This window comes from Patagioenas fasciata, chromosome 3 (assembly GCF_037038585.1).
Source record: "Patagioenas fasciata isolate bPatFas1 chromosome 3, bPatFas1.hap1, whole genome shotgun sequence".
Lineage (NCBI taxonomy): Eukaryota > Metazoa > Chordata > Aves > Columbiformes > Columbidae > Patagioenas > Patagioenas fasciata.
The window spans coordinates 27,742,212-27,754,430 of NC_092522.1; the positions used below are offsets into that span (position 1 = coordinate 27,742,212).

The 12,219-nt window shown below is 37.4% G+C and overlaps 1 protein-coding gene across 2 annotated transcripts in view; it reads left to right on the top strand.

The window, feature by feature from the left end:
- The window catches only part of USH2A (usherin), a 386,355-nt gene that overhangs the window by 262,054 nt on the left and 112,082 nt on the right, over positions 1–12,219 (top strand). For both annotated transcript variants that reach the window (XM_071805984.1, XM_071805985.1), the window contains exons 42-43: positions 5,992–6,326; positions 9,476–9,598. In XM_071805984.1, the coding sequence (XP_071662085.1) occupies positions 5,992–6,326; positions 9,476–9,598 (458 nt within the window). The remainder of the gene's footprint in view (positions 1–5,991; positions 6,327–9,475; positions 9,599–12,219) is intronic.

The window sequence follows — 12,219 nt, forward strand, 5'->3', positions numbered from 1 at the left end:
TGCTGATGCATGTTTGCTTGTGTTGCTCTCCCTTGCTGGCCGGTGCCACCAACTGGACCATTGATAAGACAAGAAGCTGCAGCCATTTCCTGTCATTCTTTGCATAACTTCTTTCTGAATATAGAATTTGGCATGAGCTGTACTTAATCCTGGTGTTTCTCTCAAGGGAAAAGGAAATATTTTTCTTTTTGGTGCTTAGATAATTTAAAAAATAATGTTTTCATCCTGGCTGGATGAAGTAGCTTCTTGACATATATTTGTTCTGCCATGCCGTTCCTTTGTGATGACATCAGCTACAGAAACTTCCTGCAATTTGATTAAATTCAAAATGAGAAAAATAAATAATTATGATGACTTCATTGATTGCTGTCTTAATATATGTTATACAGGCTGCTTACTAGAACTGAAGGGCTGTGGTGATTATTCAGCACCAAACTTTCATTCTTCTTTCTAATCCCCTTTTTTATGTATTGATTTAATATCATGTCATTAATTTTCTGACTGAGGAAGGGTTGTAGACTTTTTAATTCCTTTGTCATTCATGTTTATTGTTATGCTCATAGATGACAATCACTTAATTTACAGAGCACCTGGTGTTCTTTTATTTGTATAGAATGAGTTGCAGTAGAGAAAGATAGTATTCCACCCTACAGATTGAATGTCATCAGTTTGCTGTCCATAGGATCTTGAAGAATTGCAGCCTGCACTCTTTCTTTGCAGAAGTTTATAATTTTTTGCTACAGAGTGAGAAACTAGCAGCTATTCCTCAAATTTGGCTACTCAATTGCATACACAAGTGAGCAAACACAAATAAACAAGGAGCTATTTTTATAGTTGTCTTCTGTTCTTCATTATCCCAGAAACTGGACAGTGGACTGCTAAATGCCTGTTGTTCTGTAAATAGGCTTGAGACTAAAATTTACAGGAGGAATATTTCAGCTGTATGAAATGGATACCACTGACACATTTTAAGCAAAGTACCCTGTAGTTACAGTTTAAGTATCATCCATGAAAAGGAAGGTGTTTTTCTTTGTCCATTTTCCACTTCCTATGGAATTACAGTTATAGGCACATGTTCTGTAGTTGTTTTTTTGTCCCACACATTAATATTTACTGTCATTGTGAAGTTGTTTCTGATTACAGAACATTGGATGCAATTGTAATAACTCCATGGTCACTGAAGTCAGTGACTAAGAGGTGATCCTTCCGAGTTTTACCTCTACAGATCACTGTGTGGTAGAGAACAAGGCTGTTAAGACCCTTCCTGTCTTCCAGGTTAAAACCCCCTGTTTCTTCTTCATTCTCAAAATGTTTCAGACTGCAGTTGCCTAAGAACATGATTTTGAGAATACAAACAACCCTGATGCCTAGACCTTGTACACTAAGGGGAGATGCAGTAAGTCCACATAGCACCTCAGTGCTGGGGACAAAAAAAGAGTTTGGACTTTACTCCCCACACTTCCAGTTTTATGCAGGTAAGCCTGGTGCATTGGGGAAATTGTTTAGGAGCAATCAATCCTTGTGTGAAGATTTCCTTGTAATGCTGCTAAGGTCAGTGAGACCTTGGTTTATTTGCCACATAAGTGCTGCTTGAGTGACTTTAGGGTACTCCAACACCCATAGGAACAACCTTAACTTGCACACTAGAGGTTTACCACATTTTAGGACTGTGATTCCTTGCACAGCTTGCTCATTTGGTACAGATCATACAGTGGGGTGAACTAATCAGGGTTTCATCAGCATTATGCACTTGCCTTTGATAGAACTTAAACACTTTGCTGTAGTAGATGTTTAGGATCAAAAATAAATGTTCTTTCTGTTTTGCCACTACTCAAGCTATGTGCTTCTAGAAGTTTTTGTAGTAGCAGTCTGTTAGAGCAAACTTGATCATGCCATTCTTTTGTGGTAGTGCTTGCTAAAGTTGAATGTAAGTCATACGCAAAGTGTATGAGAATAAGTACCAGTGACTCTGTCAGGATTTGCTTTTGTGATGTGATACTGGGTCTCGATTGAATCCCACTATAATTTCTGTTAAGGCAGATAAGAACTCATGAGGAAATTCATCTCCCAACTACTTTTTTGGGGGCTAGGGGGTTGCCAGAGGGCTATAGTTCAGTGGCTGGAATACAGAATTAGGGTAGCAGGTCTTTGTTTTCAGTTTTCCTTCTTTTGGATATGTGACTTAGTCTAGTATTTAGTCATTTCATCTGTAAAACTGGAATAATAATACTTGCAATTTGAAACAACATGCTTTGAGACCAACAGTGAAAAGCTCTCAGTAGTGTTTATTACATTCTGTTTGTAGATATTACAAGCAATAGCTGGGAGAAATGAGAATAAAATTAAGCCAAATACACTGATTTAAAAGCAAGCTGTTGAAGCCACACCTGAACTAGTAAAATAGTTACCCATGTGCCAATGCCTCTCTTCACATAGCTCAGAATTTCCAAGGTTATAACTGTTTAATGGAGGGAAAATGGTTAATTTCTGTCTCTTTAAATTTTGTGGTGGAGAAAATAAGGTGCTTTGATCTTTAAATGACAGCTTCCAGAGTCATTACATTGAATCAGTTAATCTCTCCCAGTAGTTACCTTATTCTCTCTTCCTCATGGGCATCCTCTTTCATGGTCTCAGTGCTGAGCTTCAAATCAATGAACAAACTGTTACTGCTTCCAACACAGCCTGTCTAGTGAGCTTTCCTGCTTTCATGCACTGCCAAGATCTTACCTCAAACCTTGGCACATCAAAGTGGAGAAGGGGTCCAGTGGTGCCACATGTGTGTTAACCAGGCAGGCTCCATCATCTTCATTTACACTGTATGGCTCAGGCAGTCCCTTGCCTCTTGACAAGAGAGGTTTTTTCAGAGACTTCATGTCCTCTCATTCCCAGGTGACATATTCAAAACAGGTCAAGTGACACAGCAGTGACTGTGTGTATCCTTGGTCATCCTTTTGTGTAGTTTAAAAAAATACAAACCAAAGTGATAACTCATCTACATACCTTTGTAAAAGATATCCATGCTCAGACAAGAAAAAAAGTTGCATTCTGTGTCATGCTGCTCACTGAATTTTGTTTTTGTTCAATCTGTTTCTAATGTCGTTTAGGAAAAAAAAAAAAAAAAAAGAGAATTTTCCCAGTGTAAGCTCCATGAAGCATCTATGTTATGTACAGCATGAGGTATTTTATCTGCTAGTGCACAGCAAATGCTGTGAAGTAACACCTGGGAGTTTTCCAAGTTTTACCAGCTAGTGCACATGCTGTATAAGACTCAGGAGCTGAGGTTCTGGAGCAGTGTCTGTTCTCCTCCCCATGTTATTAATCTGTTCCTTAATTCAAAGAGATTACAGTGTATGGTGAATCTTGTGTGAATTCTGTTAGAGTAATTTTGTGGTTTCAAACGTAAAAGTTAGGCATCTAAAATGTAATAAAAAAAATAACACCTTTACTCTTCCAGGAAATAAAACAAGATTTGGTAGAAGGTGAACATTTTTAGAAAATTTTCTCTTCTGAGAGGGTAGTACTAGGAATTTTCCAAAGCATTTGGCATGTAGTTCTTTTATTAGAAGCCACCTTGAATTAAGCAACAAGAGGGGTTTTTTTCTCTCATAATGACATGTACTTTATTAATATTCCTAAAAAAGAAATCAAATATATAATCTTTAGCTACACTTCACTGAGGCAGAATTTCAGGATAGTTGCTACACCTCAAAAAAGAATAACATGGTTGCAGGAATAGGTGTTCTGTTGTAGAGTGACAGACCTTAAAGTCTTCTGTGCTTCTACCAGCAACTTCAAAGATATGTCCCTGGAAACAGCAGGTGATAATGTGCATTCCTCGCTTTCTGTGATGCACGTTTCTTCTCTTTCTACAATGCATCCAGTGTGAGTGGCAAAGTAGCAATAAAAAGCACTGAAATTGGAAATTTCACCTAATGTCATATGGTGTGGAATATTGCTTTGGTCAGTTGGGGTCAGCTGTTCTGGCTGTGTCACCTTCCAGCTTCTTGTGCACCCCCAGCCCCTTTGTGGTGGGGTGTTGTGAGAGGCAGAAAAGACCTTGACTCTGTGTAAGCACTGCTCAGCAATAACTAAAATATCCCTGTGTTATCAACACTGTTTCGAGCACAAATCCAAACCACAGCCCCATACCAACTACTATGAAGAAAATTAACTCTGTCCTAGCCAAAACCAGCACATACTTGCTGCTGTCTGTGCTAATCTTCTGTTCTCTCCTTCCTAAGCTTATAACAAGATTACATGAAGTACTTCAAAATAAGAGTTTTGTTAGATGTCTGTTAGAATGGTGCAAATTGATTCCTATGCTCTGCGAAATTTTGCTTTGCTTTATCAATAGTATTTTCTTCTTTTTTTTTTGATTGTGATTTGGGGCCGAAAGTAACAGAAATCTGAATACAGCATTTGATAATTAGCCAGAGCTAAGCCTTTCTTATATGGGCACCAATAATCTTGTTTGTGCTGTCTTTACTCAACATCACCCTGTTTCTAATTCTCTGTTTAATAGTATTCCAGATTCTGTTATCAAAATCCTTCAGCTTTCTTCAGTACTTTTCTGCCAGGTTTCTTACAAGTCTGATGGCCTAAAAGGTCCTTCTGTACCTAAAATTTAACGTTTTCTAATCCCCAAGGGCCCTTTAAAAGTAATTTTATAAATCAAGCTGCTCTGTTTCCACGGCCATGTGTAATTGTGCATATACCTTTTTAAAGATACTTACTTTAGAGGCTGGAAAGAATTAAAGAAAAAGTTCAACTTAAGCTAAAGTATCTTGCTATTACTATTTAGCACTTCAATATTATCTTTGTTCATTTTGTTCTGTACATATTTTCATCTCAGTTTTCTGCATTTCTGTGTTCTTTGCAATGTTGGATTAAATCCTTAATTATTCTGTGCCTGGGAGGAAAAGTGACAGCAAATGTTATAGATGAGTGAGTCAATGGCAAGGAAAACAGTCCCACGGATGAGCAAAGCAAAGCTGGTGTACTTCCTACACTGGGACTTCTAGGGAAGGAAGGATTGGAAGGATTAATAGATGCTCTTATACTACCTTTATGAGATTTTGAGATTCTTAATACAGTTACCTATCCTCATTGTGTCAGTCCAAAGTCTCTGTCAAGATACTGTGGCAAAAAGCCTTAGAAAATAATTGAGAACATCCTTGTACTTTACTGTACGATGATTTGTGTGTGATTCCTCAGTGGAACTGGTAAGAATAAATATATAGAATAATATACTTTTCTTTTGAAAAAAGAAAAACTTAAAACCAAACCCCTAACATCAGTTTAATAAGAGTAAAGCCACAGTACGCATAGCAATATGTATATACATATATATAACGTGAATTCTGCATGTAATTTCCAATTTTTTAGTGATAAAGTTTTCTCAGCATGATTTTGTTGTTCTAAAAATTGAAAATTGTGTCTTTTCATAGTCTGATACTTACCAGTGTAATTTATTACTGAAAAAGAAAAGGGAAAACCTGCATATTTCATCATATAGAGAGTGCAGACAAATCTTGTTTCTCATAGGACCTAATATAGTTAAATACTTCTGAAAACTGTGCAAACGCAAAATAAGATTTCTTTATACTCTGCCTGAATAGATGAGCACACCAGGTGATACACCCTAAGAAAATAAATGGCACTTAGTGATACTTATGCTAATTAGTGTACTTTTGTTAATGCATCTGAACACCTCCAATTTGGAGTGGAGAATTCACATTTTACTGGTTGAAGCTAAATAGTAGATTTTTCAATGGTTACAACTCTTACTGCAACCCTCACTAAAATTAGAGGAGGTTAGATTTTTAACTGATGTACATTCAAAAATAAACTTTCAGTTAAAGGTTTTACACCAAGTCTGTTTTGATGAAGAAGGACAAACACACCCTCAGATCCCACTTGTTATGTCTGTATTTCTGCATTCTGACTGTAACAGACCTGTTTTATCGACTAATTTTTTTTCTCCTCTTTCAGGTCTCATGGAAACCTCCTCTGATACAGAATGGTGAAATCCTTAACTATGAGATTCGCATGCCTGATCCACGAATTGTCATTACTGGGAACACTTCATCAATGTTAAGTCATTTGGTGACTAATCTTCTACCCTATACAAACTACTCGGTCACTGTAATAGCTTGTTCTGGAGGTGATGGGTTTCTAGGAGGCTGCACAGAGAGTTTGCCTACAAGCGTGACTACACCTTCAGCAGCGCCTCAGAGTGTTAGTCCGTTGTCTGTGACTCCAATCAGCGAGTCCTTTATTGCCATTTCTTGGCAACCACCACTAAGGCCGAACGGCCCTCATCTGAGGTAAGCTCTTAGTTGCAACTGAGGAAGCAGTTTTCTTCTCCTTACGTAAATCTGACTCAGAAAATTCTGAGTGATGCAAACTTCATGAGGTGATCTCTAAATTTCTGACTTCTGGAAGTTCCTCTTTAGAGTTCAGGAGCCAATGAGTGCACTCATGGAAAGTGGGTATGCCTAGAAGCAGATAATAGCAGGGTGAGCTTTGAATTGTTTTGAACAAAAGTCAGGATTACTAAGAGCAAGCGTGATGTCTGTGCTGTGGTATTTCCTTTGTGGAACAAATTCTGGAAGACTTTCAGATGAGTTCTGTCTGAAAAGCCAGCAATAGCAAGCACAGGATATTTGCAAAGTCAGAATGGGTTTGGGCTGCAGCATCAGCCACGTTTTGGTGGCAGGTTCGAGCAACGTGTTCCACCAACAAAATGACAAGAAAAGTATGAGATCTCTGTGAACACAGATAATTAACTCATTTGATATTCTCAGTACTCTCTGTGGCTTATTCCCCATAAAGAGAAAGTGGCCATTTGGAATTGCAATGACATGAAATAATCTTCAGAACGAGAGTGCATGAGAAAAATGGAAGTTAAAATGCTGGGGGCAGACTCAAAAATGGGAAGTTCAAGGAAGTGCTGGATATAGAAGGTTGGATTCCACCACAGCAACCAGAGGAAGGCATCTCCTCTGACATCAGTCTATAATGCTGGGGTGGGGACCTTGATTTGAATCTATTGATTACTGAGTGTGTGTGTGTATGTATGTGTATAGACATTAAAAAATATGGATTCGAGTGCATGAAGATTTATAAAGACAAATGTATCTTTATATATACACAATAAAAAATGTCAAACACATCTTTCATTCTATGCTTTAACGTATTGTGAAACTATTCATGGAGTTATAACTCTGTACTCCATATGTTCTGGTTGGTAGCTCTCTTCTAGGTGCACTGATGGGTTCAATAATTATCATGTAATGCAGTTTCAGTTGCGTATGTTATTACAGCACAGTAGCTTGACTATTTCTTCAGGCTTAATTAGGGCACACTACAACTGAATGAAATGCTGATTGCTCTACAGTAAAATTTAAAGTTTTTGAAAAGCAGTCCCTGTTATTCTGGGGTTAACAACATGACCATTTTACCATAGATTATTGAAGTAATTCAGTATGACCTACATCTGCAGACTTCATTTCCTTCATGGTGTGCCATGCTGCCCTCAACAAGAACAACCACTGAAGCAGCTGCTCTGTACAGCATGATGGAGCAAGAAGTCTGCAGCAAGCAGAGTAGCAGCAGCAGCTGCCAGTGGGGGTGATTTACACATGATCACCATTCAGCATTCAAAAGGATTTTGATGCTTTTCATTACTTGACTATGAAATATATTGGACAGAATATGCCAGGACTGTTCCTAGTAAAACTGTAATGATCTGTCTTTGAGTTCTGTTGACAGTGGAGAACCACCCATGTGAGAGTTGTTTTGGGTGTATAAAGTCATCTGAATGTTTTGACAGCATTGGAGTTTGATTAGTTTTTACTATTTGATTTCTGAGGTTATACTCACAACTTCTGCAGCAATTTGATTTTGCATCACTAAGGTTAGTGGCACAATGCTTGTGTTTGTAGCTGTTGAGGATTATGCCCCAAACTTAAGGGCAAAAGTTGTTGGAGGTTACACCTGTCCATCCTTGCTGCCATGGGGCGTAGGAAGTCTTAGCTGTCTTGTAGGAGAGCTTCTCAGTTGATTTCTGGTTAGAAGCAAAGCAAAATCAATGTATGCAGTATCTATTAAACACACCAAGGCATTCTGCAGAATGCTTAAACACAGAAGGGAACATTTTCACAAAAAGTACTTAAAGTGAGCGTCTTTAAGATCTGCCTGAGCATCCACATACTTTTGGCTGGAATTTAACAGTAGTACCTTAGCAAAATGGGGCAGGGGGGGAAGGCAGGGACAGGGAAAGGATATACACAGCAGCTCAGCACTTTAGAGAATCAACCTGTGGATTTAAGTGAATATATATGCATATGACCCTAATTTGCTGGGCATCAGTGTAATCACTGTTGTAACTCTAGTTTGATTGAAACTGCAGCTCAGCATTGAAAGTAGTTCTGGTAGGAAGAGTACAAACGTCTGGTGCCTTACAAGGAAAACACCTCTATCAAACTGAAATGAAAATCTTATTTTAGAAAGTCCTGTAAAATGTAATAAAGAATACTAATCCTAAAGATTTTGAATAAATCTGTATAATTTTGTTTCCTTTACAGTATAGTTCTCTATGTAATCCCTAAAATGATTAGGAAATGTTATCCCCTCTAGTTTGTGTAGTCATTAAGTGACTTAATAGTTGTTAAATTCCATAAAGCGTTTGTATAAAAGACCATGAAGAGTGAGTGATGCAGGATGGCTGACAGGGATGTTTCCTGAATCAGGCAGTCTCATGGCTGACCTAATGAAAGATGGGCTTTAGCCGACCTGCTGTTTGGAACAGAGAAAGGAATACAGCTTCAGATACCAATTAAAACCAGGACGAAATAGTTTGGTCTTTCAAGCTCATATCATGAATCTCTACCCAGACACAAAGGTGTCTTGCTAAGGTCCAAAGATGGAACAGCTAACTCATTCTACACCGGTTTGTCACCTGTAATTTACACTGTGTTTTTTGGCAAACACATGTTAAGGACAAATGTACGCTTATTTGCTATAAACAGTAAAATAGGTTTCAGCACATTTGCAAGAAAGAGACACTGTCATTTCATATTCTGGAGCAGTCTGTGCATATCAGATGGCATCAGTCAAGTCTGCATAAGACACTGTTACTAGGCTATTTGGACTTGATCTTCATAGCATTTCCACAAAGTTTAAAATCTGTAAATCATTAAATAAACTCATTCTTTCAAATGGAAGTGCTTCATTTTGCATTTTCAAAGTAGCTTTTGTAAGAAATTGAATGTTTTAAAACATGAAACATTGAAAAAAATGTTTATCTCAGAAAGTTTACAGCTGTAAAAACAAAATAATGTATGGCTTTAAAAAAAAACCCCAACTGGTTGGGGTTTTTTGGTCTTTTTTTTTTCTTTTCTTTTTTTTTTTTTTTTTGTGTGTAATAACATTATTTGAGATAATCCTGGTGTTCGCTTGTCTTTTGTGTTAGATATGAGCTCCTGAGACGTAAAATCCAGCAACCACTTGCATCAAATCCCCCTGAAGATTTAAATCTGTGGCACAATATTTACTCAGGAACTCAGTGGTTTTATGAAGATAAGGGTCTTAGCAGGTGAGATTACAAAAACTATAAAAACAAATGCTGGCATTTTGTATAGTGTATGTTTAATAGTTCAAAGTATTTCTTGTGTCTTTATGTAGTGAACATATTAATTATGTAATGAAATATTTTTGTCATCATCTTTGTTATTAATCATTCTAATATGCGGGGATTTATTATTAGTTCTTGACTCATATATTGTTTTGCTCTGAAAAACAAATGAAAATAAAGATCTTGTGAAATTTTAGCATTGATATGCTCATGCAATCAAACCATTTAGAGGTATGTGTACATACGCTCTAGATTTGTGTGTGGACAGAGACATTGCACCTGCAGAATGCATGTTTGAGAAACCCTTGCTGGGAAACATTTCAAACTTGGTTTCAGCATTGTTTTTCTTATCTGGTTTTAAAAGTGCAAATTAATGATCGCTTTAGTATCTCCAAAGGCAAGAAGAGTATTTATCGCACTCACGGCAAATCTAATTTAAGGGCAGCTTTGTGTTAGCTTCATTATAGTTAAATGCAGAGTGTTGAGTGGGGAAATGGAGGGCGAATTCTGTTTCTCAGTATGTGTCAGACCTACTGTGTAGATATAGAGCAAGGCATTTGCTATTGATCAGTCTTAGTTGCTACATCTTGAAGTGAAGCTTCCTGTCCTTAAGACAAGCCAACACACACATTAAGAACCTGTAATGGAAGACTCAACGTGGATTCTGCATTACTTTTTGTAGGTACAATCTCAGGAAAGCATTCGTGCGTGGTTTCAGCATGTGTGTGTTTTCTGTGCTTGTGTGCTGACGTGCTTTATGAGGACTACATGTCAATCATTGCACCTCAAATATTTGTATGTTGCTTCTACTTACCTTGGTAAAAGCTGTGTGAGCATCCCTCCTGAGCACGGTGTGAAGAGGCAGAATGTGACCTCTGCTCCAGACTGTTTTATAGACCAAACCGAGGGCTCCAGCCTCTGGCTTGTCACTGCCTACTTGCTGAGAGTGTCTGCTCATTTTCATCTGTTGCAATAACTGATCATGCAGCTGTTCTTTTACTCCATCGTGCCCAAGTGTCCATTTCTTTCTTTCAACTGTGTTTGAAATTCCATGTAGTGTTTCCTTTGGTTTTGGTGCTGATGTTTGCAGCAGTTACATTAGCAATTCAGGGGGGGCACTTAATTCTGACAGGACCTAAGTGAGAAGCCATTAGGCACAATGACCTTTTGGGTTGAATGAGCTATGAGCAGAAAAGTATGCCTAACCCTTGGACACATCTGAACGCTTCTTCTGGGCAGGTTTCTGCAACCTGCAGCTATATTTTTGCAGTCAACAGCTCGGGATGATTTTGTGGCTGAAGAGAAGGTGTTTCAGAGAACCTCAAGCCTTATTTTTCACAGAAAGAAAATCCATATATCAGCATCTATTTTCATTTGTGTCATGTTTTAAGCATGTTTCAGAATTAATGAATTTTTATTATATTCTTGACAGAAGTCTATTTTAACAATGATGCCTTCTTCTTTTCTAGTAGGGTAAAACAAATTTCATCTTCATTGTTGGAAATATGAATAAAAAAATGAATCTCAAATTTTTATCATCAAATTAGAAGACTAGATCCCATTCCATTTTTATTGTACGTTTGCTACAGTGTCCAGGGAAATTCTACATGTTTGCAAGTGACAGAAAATGCAGAGAGGGAAATAAGATACGTTATGTATATTGTCACCATTCTACAACGCTTATAGTTACAGCTGGAGCTAGTGAGCTCCCAATAGTTTGCTTTCTTCTCGATGGCACTGTTAAAGCTTAGCTCTGTTGAAAGTCAGACTGGATGGTTGCATAATATGAGATGCTGGAACAAAACAGTTGAAAAGAAAAAAGTAACAGTAAATGTAGAGTGAGTGACTTTTCTTTTTTTAGTGAGATCTCTAAATATTAGGCATTTACTGTATGTTCCCTCATTGCATTTGTAGATATTTATCCCAAAGTGCTACAGCTTCAGTGAAAATTTGAACAAGATGATCCTGTGTTTCGGTGATTGCACAGTTTTGTGTGAGGCTTTTTATGATGAAATTAAATTTGAGATTATGAAATCCCACTTAAAATACATGAATATGCCATTTGATATAGAGAGATGAAATTATAGAGTGACAGTTACATAGTTTACTAAATATGCATGAAGTATTTAATAAATCTGTGTAAGTTGAATATACACTGGTCTGAAGAAAATTAAATGAGTTTGCATTTCTAGACATTTTTTTTTTTTTAATGTTTTTGTAGTGGGAGTCCTGGCTGTGTGGTGAATCACTTTAACAAATGAGACTCTGCAAGTTAAAATCAATGGCTTTCCCAAAAGAGGAAAAAAGCCTCATTTGATTAAATTCTGATCCAAATTTTGGCAGGTTGCCACTGCTATAATTACATATTGAATTGAGCTATAATCTCTCAACACCTCTGAAGCTATAACTATGACGAAGTGAAAGAATGTGTTTTATTTTTGTTATCATGTTAATGGTGCTGAATTATTTCCAAAAAATAGACACCTCTTATAGAGACTTAATTGGTGCAAACAATGCAGCTGATTTTTTTCAGGCTGGGGGAGGGAAGAAACAGCAAAACTTTGGCACAGGCAGAAGGTTTA